Source organism: Bos indicus, chromosome 13 (genome assembly GCF_029378745.1).
Source record: "Bos indicus isolate NIAB-ARS_2022 breed Sahiwal x Tharparkar chromosome 13, NIAB-ARS_B.indTharparkar_mat_pri_1.0, whole genome shotgun sequence".
NCBI classification, from domain to species: Eukaryota; Metazoa; Chordata; class Mammalia; order Artiodactyla; family Bovidae; genus Bos; species Bos indicus.
The window spans coordinates 26,625,936-26,645,476 of NC_091772.1; the positions used below are offsets into that span (position 1 = coordinate 26,625,936).

The 19,541-nt window shown below is 38.2% G+C and overlaps 1 protein-coding gene across 5 annotated transcripts in view; it reads left to right on the plus strand.

The window, feature by feature from the left end:
• The window catches only part of MYO3A (myosin IIIA), a 173,612-nt gene that overhangs the window by 101,869 nt on the left and 52,202 nt on the right, over positions 1-19,541 (plus strand). For all 5 annotated transcript variants that reach the window (XM_070800833.1, XM_019973123.2, XM_070800834.1 and 2 more), the window contains 4 exons: positions 3,735-3,945; positions 5,610-5,757; positions 17,652-17,805; positions 19,159-19,247. In XM_070800833.1, coding sequence (XP_070656934.1) covers positions 3,735-3,945; positions 5,610-5,757; positions 17,652-17,805; positions 19,159-19,247 — 602 coding nt within the window. The remainder of the gene's footprint in view (positions 1-3,734; positions 3,946-5,609; positions 5,758-17,651; positions 17,806-19,158; positions 19,248-19,541) is intronic.

The following is a 19,541-nucleotide window of genomic DNA, read 5'->3' on the forward strand; positions in this document are numbered from 1 at the left end:
GTGATGCCATCCAGCCATCTCATCCTGTCGTCCCCTTCTCTTCCTGCCCCCAATACCTCCCAGCATCAGAGTCTTTTCCAATGAGTCAACTCTTCGCATGAGGTGGCCAAAGTACTGGAGTTTCAGCTTTAGCATCATTCCTTCCAAAGAAATCCCAGGGCTGATCTCCTTCAGAATGGACTGGTTGGATCTCCTTGCAGTCCAAGGGACTCTCAAGAGTCTTCTCCAACACCACAGTTCAAAAGCATCAATTCTTCGGCGCTCAGCTTTCTTCACAGTCCAACTCTCACATTCATACATGACCACTGGAAAAAATCATAGCCTTGACGAGACGGACCTATGTTGACAAAGTAACGTCTCTGCTTTTGAAAATGCTATCTAGGTTGGCCATAACTTTCCTTCCAAAGAGTAAGCATCTTTTAATTTCATGGCTGCAGTCACCATATACTACATAAAAGCAAGCAAAAAATAAAACATTTTAAATCTTACAGTATGGTATCTTGAAAAATACAGCCGTACAGTACAGGAGGCATACATGAGTTGGCACTGAGTGAACAGGCAAGTAGAGTTACTGACTGGAGGAGGGAGATGAGCTGGGAGGCGGTAGGGATGAAGGATCATCAGCAATAGGAGACACAGGGCAAGCTGCAATTTCACTTATGCCTGATGTTGATGGCACAGGTTCTGGTTCCTTTCTGGAATCAGATGCAAGCTCCCATCTTTGAAAGCTTGCAACTTGAAGGTTCATATGTAGGGGACTTACTGTGTATATATTTTTTCTGATCTATACTTACTTATGAACAGAATGAGATGTTTTAGGGTGATTTCAGAGAGCTGAATGCCAAACCATCCTGGTCTGAACCTGTCCGCAGATCTTTATCATCTTCATCATACTGAGTCTGGAACCAGCTGGGTAATACAGCAGATGTGTCTGAGGTTGGCATGTAATGATGCAACCTGTCTGTCTTTTCCTATATAAAGAAAACTTAATTGGCCTATACAATATTAGGTTATCGGAAGTGGAAGGAGTAACCAGAAAACACCATGATAAAATTCAAACCTCACTGTCTGATCATATTTAGGTGACTTATCAGCACCAACAGAATGAGCTGCAATAAAGCTATGATGTAGATATAGTACATAAATTACCACCAAACTGAACAATGATTTTGATGATTGACAACCTATTTTTATAGAGCAGGAGATAGTCATATGGGTCACAAAGATTAATATTAATATAGTTAAAATGAATTAAACCACTTTCTGAAACAACCACTCATGGGAAACAGAAATTTTACTAATTTACATGAAAATGATTTATAGTTAAAGATACAAGGAATTATCTGCACATGAAGGCTGTGGCTCTGGATGGTTTTACAGGTGCACAGTTTCAGTCAGGCACCAGTTTTGTCCTTTCTCTTCTGTAACTCTCTCCCAAATATGGTCTCTTCTTTTTATCTCCATCATCATTATTCTCATCCAAGACATATCACCTCTCACCTAAACTGAATGACCACCCAGTGGTTCATTCCACCTTAATTCTTGAACTTTTACAGGCTGTTCTTCACAGTTCATTCAGAAATCACCTACCACATGTATTCATGGTATCTCTCAGTCTCCCTCTCCCGCTCCTTGCCCCTCTCCTTTTCCCCACCTCCCTCTATCTTCCCACTTGTACTTCTTGATTAGCTTCTCATTTCCTCTGGATGAAGACCATCGAGATGAGAACTTTGCCTTACAAGGTGTTCTACTTAGCAGTGTATCCCCAGGTAAAATGCCTGCCATGCAGTAGATGCTCAATAGATAAACATGTCAAATGAATGAATAATGGGGGAATAGAAACAACTGTACCAGTCTAAGTAGGAGACATTAATCAGAAACAGAGCTAAGTAGAATTACCGGAAAAGGCATTACAAATCACAAGGGAATCAGTGTTGTAGAGACAGGCAACTGCCTGACCATTTGAAAGACGAGGGGTTTGAATCCTTCTCACACACCACATACAAAGGGAATTCCAAATGTATATCAATATAAATGCAAATAAGTAAATATATAAGTGTACAGGACAAAATGCATTTATATAATCCTGAGATGAGAAAAGACTTGAAGGACTTTATGTGAGAAGATCACACGTAAGTTTTAAGTAGGTATTTGACTACATAAAAATTAAAAGTTTCACCCTAAAAGCAGGAAAATAAATTGCAATGAGATGAACATGAAGAAAAATACTTGCAATGTATATATCAAAGCATTATTCTCTTTAAACTTATAAATCTGTTAGGACAGATGAATATATCAATGAAAAAAGAGGCAGTTTACAAAGTAAGAACAAGTCACTAATAAAAATATGAAAAGAAGAAAGTATTCAGCTTTTCTAGGAACCAAGCACAAATTGAAAGAAGAAAACATTATTTTAAAAAATAATATAAATACAATATTGTAAAGTTAAAAAATAAAATAAAATTTAAAAAATGATAATCTCTGGAGTCTGTGATCTTGTATTGAAGTTATTTATCTTTCATTTAACTGAAATTGGTTCAGAGTTTTTGAAGAGCAGTAGTGTATCTCAACATTATATATATGTTTTACATATATATATATATACACACATACACTCAGAACCAACTACTAAATTTAGGCAATTTATGTTAAGAAAATAATACAAGACAGGAACACAGATTCATGCCCAAAATATTTATCCTCACATTCTTTACAATTGTGGCCATATGGAAGCAACCTAAGCATCTAACAATTTTAAAATTGATACATTAAGATATATGTCAGAATATTATGCAGCAAAATAAAATGATGCTAGAAAATACTATTCAACAAAATTGGAAATGCTTAAGATATTAAAATGTATGTGCAGAATAGTGGCAATAAACATGCCCAAGAGGAAAGAAACACAGAATGTTTTCTTTGAAGGTAGGGATTAGGCTCAACAATTTTAGCCACGTAGTCAAGAAATATCTTTTCCCAAGTGCTAAAAGTAAATTTAAAATATTCAAAATATTTTAAAAGGAGAACAACTAATTGGAGAAATTAGCCTATCTGTCATGTAATAGTTTGGTTAAGGATGTTTATTATGTTAAAAGTGAGTTTTGTTCACTGAGTTTAAGTATTATTCATTTAAAAGTTCTCTGATATTATCATTAAGAATTAAATATTCAGGCAGCAAGTTTTAACAAACTTTAGTCATTGACATATGTAACTGATAAGTAGTATGATAAACATGTATGAATGTTAAAATATTTTATGCTCCCTTGTTTCCATATTGTAAATGTTACTTAAAAGACATTTGTTTGCATATATCCCTTAAGTCTAGGTAACCTTACAATTAATTTCTGTATTTTGAAAATGTGTCTGTATAATCACATTCAAATGATACAGAAGTTTTCATTGTGTTTTTAAATTATTGAACATAACTTAGTGAAATTATGTTTGGCGTAACCTAAACAAGCACTGGCTTGTGCAGTCGGTTGCTCTGTCAGTCAGTTTGGTTTGGGTCGTGCCATGTTATACGACAGCCTGCAACCAACCAGTGTAGATAAGTGGAGAAAGATAATCAAGAAGAGACATAGAACTCTTATTGAATAGGAGCTTCTTTTTATATTATAAAACACTCACATGCTTATTTCGTGTCATTTAATTAAGACATTTTCATTCTCTGGGGACTGACTTCATTGTCATAAAGTCTTCTAACAACACCTGTTTATTTATTTATTTATTTTTAGCTGCTTCTTTGCTTTGCATTCAAGTAGATGAGCTGCAAGAAGCTCTCACCTCCCACTGTGTGGTCACTAGAGGAGAAACCATCATACGACCCAACACTGTAGAGAAGGCTACTGATGTCAGAGACGCAATGGCTAAAACTTTATATGGACGCTTATTTAGTTGGATAGTCAACCGCATTAATAGCTTACTGAAGCACGAGGCATCACCCAGGTAAAAATCTTCATAGAACATGCTCCCCAAATGTCAAGTGATGTAAATCTGCTTTCTAATTTACTGATTTTTCTATGAGTTCCTTTGAAGATGTTTCTAACTAGTATCATTTAATTATTAAAGTTACATTTCTAGTAGATCTGCTTTATTTCCTAATGATATACCACTTCACTGCACCATGTGACTGTAAAACTTTTAGAACTGCTGGAACAAAAACTGTAGCAATGTGAATAAACATAATAGAAAGTGATTTTTTTAGTGTGACTTCTTACTATCATTTTACATGTTCTTCTAATTAGAAGGTGTACTGTGAAGCTTATATATCATTTTATACTTGCAGAGAATGTCCGTTCAGCAGTTCTTTGTGTTGAGGGGTTGAATTAAAACTTTAAGGCAAAAGAAAGCTTTTTTTTCTTTTTTATTTATTATATTATCTTATTTATTTTTTGGCTGCACTGCATGGCATGTGGGGTCTTTGTTGCCCAACCAGAGATTGAACCTGAACCCCCATGCACTGGAAGTGCAGAGTCTTAACCAGTAGACTACCAGGAAAGTCCTGGAAAACTTTCTATTCATATTTTAACCCAACAAGGGTATGACCTCCAATGAAATTTGGTTCAGAAATGCTCTAGATAAACTGGTAAGTGACAAGGTACAAGCAGTAGTGTTATGTGACCATAACCAATGTAAAATATAAGATAAATCTATGGCCTGTCTATACACCAGGGATTATGCAGAGATATATCTTTACATTTACATCCACAGCTTTATTCTGTAAATCATACAATCTTTAGAAATTGGTAAGTGAAGGACAAGATAGATTTCTACCTTAAGGTCATCTCATTCGCAGCTGCTTACTATGCATAAAAGACCATTTTATACACATTTCAGGCCTGCAATTCATTGTTATTTTTCCATTACAATAAACACCACACCATTCAAACTGTTCAAGCAACTTAAGAACATGGAGTAATAACATTCTTGACTATCTGTCCCTCAAAATCAACGAACAGAGATAACCTTTGTGAAGGAGCAGGGGAAAGAACACATCTGGAATATTGAATTGTAAAATAGTATTTAATTATATTTTAAAGTATTGTATTATAAAATAATATATATTTATAACTTTCTCCAGGTTACTGTGAGTTCTGTTTTAAAAATGACAAGTGAATAATTCAAAAACAAATAACCATTCTTTAAGTAAAATATTTTTACAGGACATTTTAATTGTCCTAAAATGAGAGACAAAATGCTCTTTCACAGAGTTTTTGCTTTTCTGGTATGGCTTTTATTGAACAGAGTCATGATGTATTCTGAGTGCTCGGTAGGTTTTCCATGTGATTCATGACTCACTCAGGGCTGTGATTTTTTTCTTTATAAACCTATAGGGCAAAAAGTTTATTTTGTTTAAGTATTCAAGATAGTATGGAAATAGTTTCTGAAGTACAGGGAAAATATTATACTGTCTACATCTTAAAACGAATGCTAGCTACTTTATGTTCTATGGAGGGAAACTTTTTCAGTTAAGAAAATTTTCACTCTTGTGTTCTAATAATATATAGTTTCTTAGCTAAATCACAAAAGTGACTCAGAGATACCCTGCTTTCAATTACCTCCTAAGAAAGTAAATAAAAGCTCAAAATGATACCTCTTTAATTTTCCAGTGTCAATGGTGATGAACTAAGCATTGGCATTCTGGATATATTTGGCTTTGAAAATTTCAAAAAAAATTCCTTTGAGCAGCTGTGCATTAACATTGCAAATGAACAAATTCAGTTTTATTTCAACCAACACGTGTTCACCTGGGAACAGGTGAGTTGAGATGCTTTGTTATATATAGTATACATGCATGCAGTGTGTGTATTCTGTGGAGAATTGTACTGTGAAGTGGGATCTAAATCATAGATTGAAAGCCTGAAACATTTATTAAAGTCTACAAAAAGATTTCCTTTGCTCCATGCTCCTAGTAAAAACAAAAACAAGCTAAAAAGCTGGTATGCATTTAGTTTGTCTTGATATGTGATGTTGAATGTGCTCCACCAAAAATGGCTGGACTCTTCTCCAAAACTTAGCATATCTGAGCCCTTGCAAACAAAGGAAATTTGGAAATTTAAGTAAGAAGATGTGTCTAGGGATTTCTTTCTGTAGACTGCAAAGCTGAAATTCTGTTTGGAATTTAAATACCCACGTAAAATGCATTAAACTTCAAAATTCCGGTTGCTAAGCAGCAGAGCACAAGATAATGGATTTGATGTAAACGCCATGAGATGGTAATTTTGTCAGAGTACAATAAGTAATTTATGATTCAGCTTCAAAAATCAGAGTGTTACTTGAACTGCATTTGGCAAAAATGTAATATTAAAATTATTTAGTTAATCAAGCCTAAAAGAAATAGTCATATTTTATATCATTTAGCATGTCATTTTTCCTTTAAGTAATATTATATTGTTGTGTGTTTACTGTTATATGGTTGTGTGTTCAACTTAAAATTGAAGTTTTTGTTTAAATTTGAAATAAACTAGAGGTACATGGATTTTTTTTTTATTCAAAATACTTAGCTTTGTTGCAAATTTACTTTGAAATCACATTTTGAAAACAGTGGTTGCACAGAAAATGTTTAGATTGTGACATTTCATGGGGCTGAGTTTCTCCACTGTTTACCTGAAACTGTCTTAACATTGTTAATTGGCTCTACCCCAATACAAAATAAAAGTTTTTTTTTTTTAATAAAAAGGGCAAGAATTTAAAATTTTGTCTGTATTTGCACAGCTCTCATCCACCCCAGATTCTTGTTTCTCTCACCCTCTCCCTTTCACCGCTTCTCCATGCCTCTCCATTAGTGCCATCCTTTAGCTTAGTTATACAGTGAAATCTTTTGAAGTCTTTAGAAACAAAACCTTCTTGAGCCTGCTTATGTCTGTAGCCATGACCCTCTCTCTTCCCTTCACAATCAAGGTCCATGAAAGCATATTCAACATTCACTGTAATATATTGATTTCTTCCCCACCTGGGTACATTGAGTCCATAGCATCTGACTACTGTGTAGGAATGGCCCTTCTTAATCTCATCAGTCACTAAAATCAGAAACATTTTAGTCTCCACGTTGGTCTTTCTGTATCTTCAACCCTGTTGACAGATTCCTATTTCCCTGCGTTGGGTATCCCTAACACGCTTTCTGTTTCTCTTCCTCTTTGATGATTTCCTTTTTTTACTCTTCCTGCACCAACCCGTACATCAGTGGTTCTTAACCGTGGCTGCATCTTAGAATCACTTGGATAAAATTCCAGTGCCCAGATCCTGTCCCAGTCTATTTAAGTCAGATGTCTCGGGATGAGACTGAGCTATCACTAGTATTTTAAAGGTTCCCAGTCTAGTCCAACTGAGTACAGCCAAGGTTGAGAATTACTGCCCTAAATGCTAGCTCCCAAAAAGTTCTATCCTTGGTATCTTCTAATATTCACTAGGCAAGAATCTATTTCCAATACTTCAGCTACTCCCTATGTCCTAGAGATGCTGCAGTCCCCATCTGTAACCCCATGCCTCTTTGATCCTCCTCCTGCAAGGACAACTTCCAGAACTTGATCCAGAATTGAATTCATTTTTCCCTCCCACTTATATTCTTTCTCAGAGAATGGCATCTCTAACCACCAGCTTGCTGAAAAAACACAGTGAGACTTATATTCTTTTTTAAGTATTTATTTGACCGAGCCAAGTCTTAGTTGCTGCAGATCTTCTATTTTAGTTGCGGCATTCAAGAACTTTAGTTGTGATATGCAGACTCTCAGTTGCAACATGTGGGATCTAGTTCCCTGACCAGGGGGTGGAACCCAGGCCCCCTGCACTGGGACTGTGAAGTCTTAACCACTGAACCTCCAGGGAAGTCCCCATTGAGACTTTTCTTATTCCCTCCTCCTTTATGCTCCAGTAAAAACATGTGACATTTGACAGCACAGTATTTGGTTTTTGTTTTTGCTCTCTTTCACTAGGCTGAAAGCTCCTTGAGCAATTATGTATTAATTCTTTTTATATCTTCAGAGCCTGACATAGAGCAAATGCTCAATGAATATTTATTAAATCAATATCATCTTGCTTTAATGATTCACAGTGTTCACAGCATCAATGCTAACCAAAAATTGAAATAAGTAAACTTGTGGCGGCAGGGGGTGATTTGGACTTTTTGATAGGAATCTATTCAGGTTACCTGCTTCATGGGATCTGGTACATCTTCATGCATTTCCTGTCTGCTTAATTAATTAATAATATGTGTTGGTAGGCTTCTGTTAGTCTTCTCTTTGAGGGATTAAGCTTAGAACCTGGTCTTATTGGAACTAGCCTTTAACCCAGTGTATAACTTTCAACAATTATTTGCTTTTCACTTTTAATAGAATGTTAGTTTATGGTTCACTTTGACTGATAGCCTTGAATTTCATTTATCATCCTAATGCTTTTAATTCTTTTGTGTTTGGGCTTGCACAAATGAAACTCTTGTTACATGACTTTTAAAAAAATATCCTTGAGAGATTTTCAAGACAAAATCAATTCAAAATTGCTCCAGCAAATTAAAAATGCGACTAAAATCCAGGATTATGCAAAGCATTTTGAGGAATTAAGGCCATTCCCAATCCTTTCAAGTGCCATCATGGGGTAAGGACCCCAGAATCCCTACTTCATGATCTTATGGACCAAACACTGGCAGCTGAGTGACCCGGTCAGTGAATTTGTGATCTGGTGGACACAGGAGTAGTCAGGGATTCTGTTGATTTTAACATGTGGGTGCACCTGATTGGTTTTTTTTTGTTTTGTTTTGTTTTCCTTTCATTCTGTCACTTCCCTGTGAAGGCAAAATTTATAACTGAGAAATGCTTACATAGCTGTGTATTGGTTACCACAGATAAAGAGAGCATTTCTACTAAGGGAGGCAGCTTTTTGTAATAGCCCTCACAGTGAGTCTCCATGGTAATTTGTAGCCAAGATTTTGCTTCTTTGGGGTTTGTTTTTGCTTATTTTCCAATTTTCTTCCATGTGGAAGGGAGCTCAACAGTAGGCAAAGAGTGATAGAAAGCTTGAAGTTCTCTTCAAGTCAGAATCAGACTGGTGTTGTAGTGATGGGTTTTGTTCGTTTAACTGTGCACTGTGGTGTAATCATTGTGGTACAGACAAGAAGAAATGATGGCTGTTTCCTAGAAGTTTACAATTCAAATGAAAGAGAATGAATATCAACCATGGATTAGTCCCCCATGGGCATGAGTTTGGATTGGAATAAATGCCATTGTTCTTTAGACTCAATTCTTGTGTGATGCTCCAAAGCATTGTTCTAGAATCCTGAAGATCCACTCTACTTCCTCATATGCCTATTGATGGGGATAAGCTTTCTGATCCATTAGCACATTTTTCTATTAACCAAACTAGAGTTGGTTTTTAAAGTGAGCTATTAATAGTTGTTTCTCTAAAGGATAGGTTTATATATATAATATGCATATGTGATTCATATATGTACCCATGGGTTTAAAATTAAAAGTCAGAAGTCATTTTATAAGCAGGAAGCTATTTACAGCACATAATGGAAGCAATAAATGCAATAAGTGACTTATCTCAGAGTGTGATGTGTATGAATTTTATCTCCAGCTGTTCATATTCTAAAGTTTAAAGCTTTTGAGGATTTGGATGTGGGCTCCAACACATAATTGTGGCAACTGCAAAGAACAAAAATTCATTAATTATATAGTATCTACATTTTCCACTTTTTTTAGCATCATAAAGTAAAAAGAATCAATCAGCCAATAAAAAATAGACCCCTTATATGTTTCAAATTGTTTTGCTTGCAAAGTGTGAATTTTTATTTTATATCCAGCTTTTCCCCCTGTCACACCACTTGTGTTTAGTGGTAGTGGCATTTGTGTTCCGTGTGCTCTCCAAGGGATAAAGGCCGTTTTATAGGCATTTTCCTTATCGGCATTGACAGCCTGTACACTGAAGAAACCCTTGGTATACAACAAATCTTCCTTTATAAATGATTGGCCAAATTTTCGGCTGCTGTTTGAGATCACACCAGATGTTCCTTAAACTTCTCACCTACTGAGTATGGAACACACGTGCACGCACACGCATACACACACACACACTAGTCACTCAGTCGTGTCCAACTCTTTGCTACCCCATGGACTGTAGCCCGCCAGGCTCCTCTGTCCATGGCATCCTCTCGGGCAAGAATACTGGAGTGGGTTGCCTTTCCTTTCTCCAGGGGATCTTTCCGAGGGATCGAACCCAGGTCTCCTGCATTGCAGGAAGATTCTTTACCGTCTGAGCCACTAGGGAAGCCCTAAGTATGGAAGCTGGTACCTAAATGAGTGGATGCACATGGCGCATCCCTGAAGCCTCTCCTGGCTGTGAGCAAAATGCCTTTTCCCTCTGGCTCTCGAAGGCTGCTTTCTGGACTCCTGGTCCTTCCCACCCCTCACGCATGATGCACACTGTTTCTCTTCCATCAAGGAAGTGGGTCAGCACCCTGCATCAAGGAAGTGGGTCACGCCCTGTGATGTGGGTATGTGTGGTACTTATTTTGATAATATTTTAAAAATATTTTAATTATGATTAAAAATATTGTTGAATGAGATAGACAGTTAGGAGCATAAATCTGTATACAGCTACTATAGTTTTCTACATGTGAGGGTAGAGCATAATATTGACAAACTGAAAAACATTTTTTGGTGAAGACTGAAACATGACAGTAAAGGATAAATTGTTTAAGGTGAAAGAGATCCTGGTGTATAGAAAATTACATGTCTGAATTCCTAAATCAAATGTCTCCTTATCCTAAACCAGTGCCTGTCAATGGAATATAAATTTGTTAAAGCCTTTATGGCTTTTAAACACTTTTCAAAGATAGGTACCATATGCAAAGAGTGACTAGATGAAACTTCAGTTCAGTTCAGTTTAGTCGCTCAGTTGTGTGCGACTCTTCAGGACCCCATGAATCGCAGCACGCCAGGCCTCCCTGTCCATCACCAACTCCCGGAGTTCACTCAAACTCACGTCCATTGAGTTGGTGATGCCGTCCAGCCATCTCATCCTCTGTCGTCCCCTTTTCCTCCTGCCCCCAATCCCTTCCAGCATCAGAGTCTTTTCCAATGAGTCAACTCTTCACATCAGGTGGCCAAAGTACTGGAGTTTCAGCTTTAGCATCATTCCTTCCAAAGAAATCCCAGGGCTGATCTCCTTTAGAATGGACTGGTTGGATCTCCTTGCAGTCCAGGGGACTCTCAAGAGTCTTCTCCAACACCACACTTCAAAAGTAGCAATTCTTCTGCGCTCAACTTTCTTCACAGTCCAACTCTCACATCCACACATGACCACTGGAAAAACCATAGCATTGACTAGATGGACCTTTGTTGGCAAAGTAATGGCTCTGCTTTTCAATATGTTACCTAGGTTGGTCATAACTTTCCTTCCAAGGAGTAAGCATCTTTTAATTTCATGGCTGCAATCACCATCTGCAGTGATTTTGGAGCCCCAAAAAATAAAGTCTGACTTTGTTTCCACTGTTTCCCTATTTCCCATGAAGTGATGGGACCAGATGCCATGATCTTCGTTTTCTGAATGTTGAGCTTTAAGCCAACTTTTTCACTCTCCTCTTTCACTTTCATCAAGAAGCTTTTTAGTTCCTCTTCACTTTCTGCCATAAGGGTGGTGTCATCTGCATATCTGAGGTTATTGATATTTCTCCCGGCAATCTTGATTCCAGCTTGTGCTTCTTCCAGCCCAGCGTTTCGCATGATGTACTCTGCATAGAAGTTAAATAAGCAGGGTGACAACATACAGCCTTGACATACTCCTTTTCCTATTTGGAACCAGTCTGTTGTTCCATGTCCAGTTCTAACTGTTGCTTCCTGACTTGCATACAGATTTCTCAAGAGGCAGGTCAGGTGGTCTGGTATTCCCATCTCTTTCAGAACTTTCCACAGTTTATTGTGATCCACATAGTCAAAGGCTTTGGCATAGTCAATAAAGCATAAATTTCAAAATATATCATACAGCTCTTTTTTCAGAAAAAAAAAAAAAGGAGCCATTCTATGGAACATCATTTAAATCTCCTTTCTACAAAATTCATCATGTGTGTGTTAGTCTCTCAGTTGTGTCTGACTCTTTGCAACCCCATACACTGTAGCCTGGCTCCTCTGTCCATGGAATTTTCAAGGCAGGCATACTGGAGTGGCATGCCATTCCCTTCTCTAGGGGATCTTTTGACCCAGGGATCAAACCCTGGTCTCCTGCATTGCAGGCAGATTCTTTACTGTCTGACCTACCAGGGAAATATATGTAAAATATAATATATATATTTTATTAGGAATTATCCAAAATATTGCCTCATTAGGTTACTTGTCAAATTCTGAATTAAAGACTTATGTCATCTCAAATTAATGATGATCAATATTCCCTTTGGCTTGCTATAATCATTAATGTAAAAATGAGCAGGACCATTGATATCAGCTTTGAATAGAAAATACTGAAAGAAATATATTTCCAATCATAAATTTTATTTAGATTTTTACAGCATGCATATTTGCCACTTTGCTTTCTTTATTTTTAGTTTTTTAAAAAGTTATTTCAGTAAAATATTATAACTAAAAATAATATGTATATATAGAAAGAGAGCAAATGATAAAGCAAACGCAGTAAAAGGCTAGAAAAGGGTACATAGAAGTTCTTTGTACCATTCTTGCCACTTTTCTGTTAGTTTGAAATTAGTTCAGCATAAAAAGTGGCAAAATTTCTTTTTTCACTTTAATAAATGTACTTAATTCACCTCCAGTACTGATAACATGCAAAATCACAGATTTTCAACGTATAAGGGTTTTCATTCTCTCTTAGAATGAATAACTTCTCAATGGTTTCTTTCCACATGGGCAACATTTTCATGAATATGTACACTTATATGAGCAGTTGGTGAGTAAGAATTCTTTTACTAAAAGACAGATGTCAGGGAATAAATGTATATGTGTGGCCTCTTTCCCCCTGCAAATATTCTGTCAACAGCACATTCATTTATCTATTAAGTTTTACAACACATTCAGGCAGTGTCAACATTTTGAAATGTTAAAACCAGAAGAAACCTAAGTAGATCATTTATACAGTTCATAGATACAAATGACTCCCTGCGACTTGCCCAGTGTTACAGGCTGATTAAACAAAGCCAGGACTGAATCCAGATGTCTGATACCCACCCAAGCATCTTCTCATTAACAAATAAAGTTGAAAAGAACCAGGAACCGAACAAAGTATTCTCTCATACAGAAGAAAACATGCTCCATCTCATTGAAAGAAAGGAAGAAGGAAGAAGGGAGAGAGGAAGGAAGGGAGGAAAAAGAGAGAGAGAGAAAGAGTATTTTCAGATGAAAGGCCAAGGAGAGTCAACCTACATCAGGAAGGAAGGACAGTGAAGAAGATGGTAGCACTGAGGCAGGTGGCAGCCGCAGCAACAGAGACTGTGACAGCGGGACATCGTAGAGACTCCTGAACAGGAAGGATACAGATCTCGTAGATGCAACAACTGGAAAAGAGAATATAGAAAAAACAGAGGAGCCCGAGGATGTAACTTAAAGGTTGAAATGGAAAGGCAGAGAGCATTCTTCCTGTGCCCTAAGGGCCTGGATGTCTCAGTGGTAGAGAATCCTGCAGTGCAGGAGCCGCAGGAGACGTGGCTTCAATCCCTGGGTCAGGAAGACCCCCTGGAGGAGGACACGGCTACCCACTCCATGTCTCTATTCTTGCCTGAAGAATCCCATGGACAGAGAAGCCTGGCAGGCTACAGTCCATAGGGTTGCAAAGAGTTGGACACAACTGAAGCGACCTAGCACGCATGCAGAGGACAGGACTGCTACCTTTTTCATCTTTATTTCTACCTTCCCTGGTCCCACGTACCCCTAAATATACATGGCTCTATCTGTTAATGGTAGCCACCCCTCTACGCTGCTGTGTGAGTCTGAGGACAGTGTAGGAATCTTGAGTCTCTCCTGGGGTGACATTTTGACCCAAAATATTTAAGCTTGCGGTGTAGGCCGTAGCTGTGGATGCATCTTCCATAGCCTTTCTGCTCTGTCTGTCCACACCTCACACTCAAAATTCATTGCAAAACAAGGAAATCTTATCTCAGGCATGAAGTTTTCTAACACAACTTCTCACTTCCTTTCTCCTTGATATGTATTTAGAATGATCCCTTTTTCAAAAGGAATTTGGGGCACCTGAACAGAGTAGGGATTTTATATGCTGAACAGCTCAGCTTTACTGTAGTTAATAACTCCACCGGGGACTTCCCTGGTGGTCCAGTGGCTAAGACTGTGTCCTCTCCGTGCAGGGGACCTGGGTTCAATACCTAGTTGGGGAACTAGATCCCACATGCCACAATTAAGACCCAGCACAGCCAAATAAATAAATAAACATCAAAAAAAAAAAACCCTCTAGTCATCCTCTTTGAAGGTATTTTTAATATACAGGGCATAACAGAGGACTTTCTGAGTAGTTATATGGGCTACATATTTCCACATATACTTAAAAACACCAATGTTTTGAGATCATAACAGCTATAAGAATACATAACATGTTGTTTTAGGCATAATCATTTTACTAAGAGCGCTTTGTAAATCCTAACAGCATTTTTTTTCTCCATCATGCTGGAGATACTAACCAGTGTCTTAAAAGTCTCAGTCCATTGTTTTCCAAGTTCCTCATCTCTGCTCTGTGTAACCTGCCACCAAAGCAGTCAGTGGATTTTGACACAAGCAAATAGAAGTGAAAAATGCATTGGTTTAGACCTTAACCTTGCACACTTTCGGCAGAAAACATACAAAGCCTCTTTGAACTTTGCAGTTGCCATTTAAGCTATAATCTGCTGTCAGCATAATGTGCCTGACAGTCAAGTAATTCTAGGTCTGTGTACATCTCTCAAGGTTACCTTCCAATGAAAAAGCTGTGAAACTTCATTTCACAGTTTCCATTTTTTGTAAGTTGCCATTTTTTCGTACTGGGTAAACTGGACGTCTTTCAGGTGATCTACCTTTCAGAGCAGTGGGTTCTGCCTCATTTTTATGTATTAAGATTTTGTTGTATTTAACAATACATGTTTATTTTTTTCCTGGTGACACTCGAACTGTGATTTTAATTTTATAAGGCTCTAAAAGCAGTGGTTAGAAGATTTGCATATTAAATGCCCCACCTGCCATGGGCTAAATTCTTCCACCAAGATCCCAGATAAATTCTCTTTCTCAGAACCCCTTGTAGTACACTGTACATCAGTTCAGTTCAGTTCAGTCGCTCAGTCGTGTCCGACTTTGCGACCCCATGAATCACAGCACACCAGGCCTCCCTGTCCATCACCAACTAACTCCCAAAGTCTACCCAAACTCATGTCCATTGAGTCAGTGATGCCATCCAGCCATCTCATCCTCTGTCATCCCCTTCTCCTCCTGCCCCCAATCCCTCCCAGCATCAGAGTCTTTTCCAATGAGTCAACTCTTCGCATGAGGTGGCCAAAGTACTAGAGTTTCAGCTTCAGCATCAGTCCTTCCAATGAACACCCAGGACTGATCTCCTTCAGAGTGGACTGGTTGGATCTCCTTGCAGTCCAAGGGACTCTCAAGAGTCTTCTCCAACACCACACTTCAAAAGCAGCAATTCTTCCGCGATCAGCTTTCTTCACAGTCCAACTCTCACATCCATACGTGACCACAGGAAAAACCACAGCCTTAACTAGACATACCTTTGTTGGCAAAGTAATGTCTCTGCTTTTGAATATGCTATCTAGGTTGGTCATAACTTTCCTTCCAAGGAGTAAGCATCTTTTAATTTCATGGCTGCAGTCACCATCTGCAGTGATTTTGGAGCCCCAAAAAATAAAGTCTGACACTGTTTCCACTATTTCCCCATCTATTTCCCATGAAGTGATGGAACCACATGCCATGATCTTAGTTTTCTGAATGTTGAGCTTTAAGCCAACTTTTTCACTCTGTACATAGCACTTATCTAACCTGTGTTACCTTGCATTTTAGGTAGTTATTTACTAATCACTCAGTTTATCTTAAATCCACTGGGACTTCATTTTAAACATCTCTTTATCATCCATCACAGTGCTTTATTATAAAGTGTTCAATGAAAATATTTATATTCAAGAATATATTATTGAATATATTGAATAAATATATATATATATATATTCAAGAATATATTAAAATAGTAATGAAAATAGCATGTGACTTGAGTTTGTGAATGGAGAACGTTCTGTCCCAGACAGTGATTATCTGTTATACTTCCCCAGCAATAGCTGCTTTAGAACCTGAGACCTGGTATGTCCCTTCCATGTAAGTGTCTCTAAGGGTCGGAGGTCAGAGGTCATCTCTTAACAGACTGCAGCACTGGGGGTGGGGAAGGACAAAGAGTGAAGGCAAAAGTCACAGAAGCAGAGCTGCAGCATGCTTCTTCCCGTCCCTTTTGTAAACTAGATTATCGGCATCTATGTTGTGCTGGTACTACCATCTTCCAGTAGTTATTGTTTATTGTTTTTATTTTATGCATTTGACATTACAGTATGCTGCTAAGTCGCTTCAGTCGTGTCCGACTCTGTGTGACCCCATAGACGGCAGCCCACCAGGCTCCCCCGTCCCTGGGATTCTCCAGGCAAGAACACTGGAGTGGGTTGCCATTTCCTTCTCCAATGCATGAAAGTGAAAAGTGAAAGTGAAGTCGCTCAGTCGTCTCCGACTCTCAGCGACCCCATGGACTGCAGCCTTCCAGGCTCCTCTGTCCATGGGATTTTCCAAGCAAGAGTACTGGAGTGGGGTGCCATTGCCTTCTCCGGACATTACAGTATACGCAACCACAAATGGTTACTAGTGTACCAGGTATTTTTACTTTGTTAGATGGAGATTGTTACTTCTATTTAGTAGATGAAAAAATGGATGTCTAAGAGGAAGAAAACTCCGAAGGACAGGTGGCTAGTTAAGTGGCAGAGCCCAGATGGGAACCTGCATGTTCTTGGTTCTTCATCCATCAGTGGCTCCTGTGACCCACAGTTGTTCATCCCAAATAATGCAAATGTCATCATGATTGAAAAGTGATGTTCTTGAGAGATTGCTTAAGTTAGATAAAAGGCTGAAATTGGGGGAAATGTGACCCTAAGATATACCTAATTAATATTCTGTCAATTCTTGAGGACTTCCCTGGTGGTTCAGCGTTTGGGACTTTGCCTTCCAATGCAGGAGGTGCCAGTTCCATTCCTGATCAGGGAGCCAAGATCCCATGTGCTTCACAGCCAAAAAACCAAAACATAAAAGCAAGCAATATTGTAGCAAATTCAATAAAGACTTTAAGAAACAGTTCACGTCAAAAAAAAATTAACAGAAGAAATTATGTAACATAATTTTATTACAGCTCACTAGCAACATAGTCCCCCATGTCTGGAAAGCTTGAGATTCTAATAGAGGGAATTCTAATACATGGAATAGAAACTTTTTATGGCTACCCTGAATATCAACAGTGCTGACTTTAATGAATTAGCACATCTGGAGAGAGAGAAATAAAATGATACCCTCAGTTTAAGGGCAAGGTCATAGGGAGCAATTTTTTATATGTAGAGCAGAATTTTAGGTAATTTCTGCCAGTTTACATATTGTTCACAAAATTTTAAGTATTTCTATGCCTGTCATGTCCCATTATAGAATGAATACCTAAATGAAGACATTGATGCTAGAGTTATTGAATATGAAGATAACCGGCCTCTCCTAGACATGTTTCTGCAGAAGCCAATGGGTTTACTGTCCCTCCTTGATGAAGAAAGTAGATTTCCCAAGGCCACAGACCAAACTCTTGTAGGTGGGTTTTAAATTCAGTATGTCTAAATAGTTTTCAGGTAATGCAGTCATGTAATTATGAATGTTTTTTTTTTATTATTTTTAAAGTTAGTAGAATATTGCTGTGACAAAGACTGGACATGTAACTTTAAAGAAGAGGCTTTTGATCTAGTACCTGGACCAGTGAATGTTTATAATAGGGTGAAATATTTAGTGATAAACAAATTTCCATATTCAACTTCACCTTATATTATGCTAGAGCCCTGACTATAGGATTTTATGTTAGAAATGACCCTAGAGATCATCCAGCCCAAAGTTAGAAATGGAAGGGCAGGGCGAAAGGACAGCTCTCAGAATGGAAAAGAGATAGATGGAAAAGAAAATAACCCCAAAGTTGTGGGGAAATCATTTCATACTAGTCACTTGATTTTGATGTTAAAATGTACCTTCCATGACATGAAATAACAGAGATCTTGTGTTGGTAAAATTATTGTAGAACTTCCTTTATGATCCTATTGTGTTTCCTTTGTAATCAATAATAACCTATAGCTCCTCTTAGAAAAAAGAGAGACAAAATACCAAATGTCTAGGCTCATGGTTTCACATCCAGTTGTGTTTCACAAAGCTCTCTGGACAATCTCAAGTACTTGGTTTTTTCTTTCCTCTGTTTTTAGAGTGTGGTCTCTAGACCGGGGACATCAGCATCCCCCTTGGGAACTTGCTAGAAATGTTAATTCTTGGATCCCACTCCAAGACCTATTGAGTCAGAAGCTCTGGAGGTGGGACCCAGCAGTCTATTTTAACAAACCCTCCAGGTGATTCTGATGCTTGGCAAGGTTTGAGTACTGCTGCTCTGCAGTAGCGGAGAAGGCAATGGCACCCCACTCCAGTACTCTTGCCTGGAAAATCCATGGACGGAGGAGCCCGGTGGGCTGCAGTCCATGGGGTCGCTAAGAGTCGGAGACGACTGAGCGACTTCACTTTCACTTTTCACTTTCATGCATTGGAGAAGGAAATGGCAGCCCACTCCAGTGTTCTTGCCTGGAGAATCCCAGGGACGGGGGAGCCTGGTGGGCTGCCGTCTATGGGGTCGCACAGAGTCAGACACGACTGAAGCGACTTAGCAGCAGCAGCAGCAGCTGTGCAATAGTACCATTCCATTACTGTAATCGTAATGGAATGGTAAAATTCATGATCTCGAGTTTTACCTTACCATTTATAATTATATTACAAATCTACATGTAGTAGTTATATAGAATTTTCAGTTTTTTCACGGCACATTTTCCATTTTATGGTGAAAGAGAAGATTCTATCAATCAGTATTTTTTGAGACATTCCAACATGCTTAATCTTGGAGTTAAATTTTTTTCTACAGAAAAATTTGAAGGTAATCTGAAATCACAATACTTCTGGAGACCTAAAAGAATGGAGCTTAGTTTTGGAATTCACCATTATGCAGGAAAGGTAAGAACTCTGAAGCACTATAACTGAGGTTCTCTTTAGTCTTTTGTTGAATAATAAAGCTATGAAAATTTTGGCCCCAAATATTTACAGATAGTTATAATGAGATAAAGAGTCCATCTTTCTGATCCTAAGATCTGGCTTGGGCTGCAGTTGGCTGGCAGTTTTCCCTTCTTTTAATGATAACTGGGAACCTTTTATATAAATTGCCTTCTTCAGACTTGAGATGCTTCTCTGTCCACTGCAGCCTTTGTCTCTCCTCCTTCCCAACAAGAGAAGGTACCAGGCAGAAGGTAT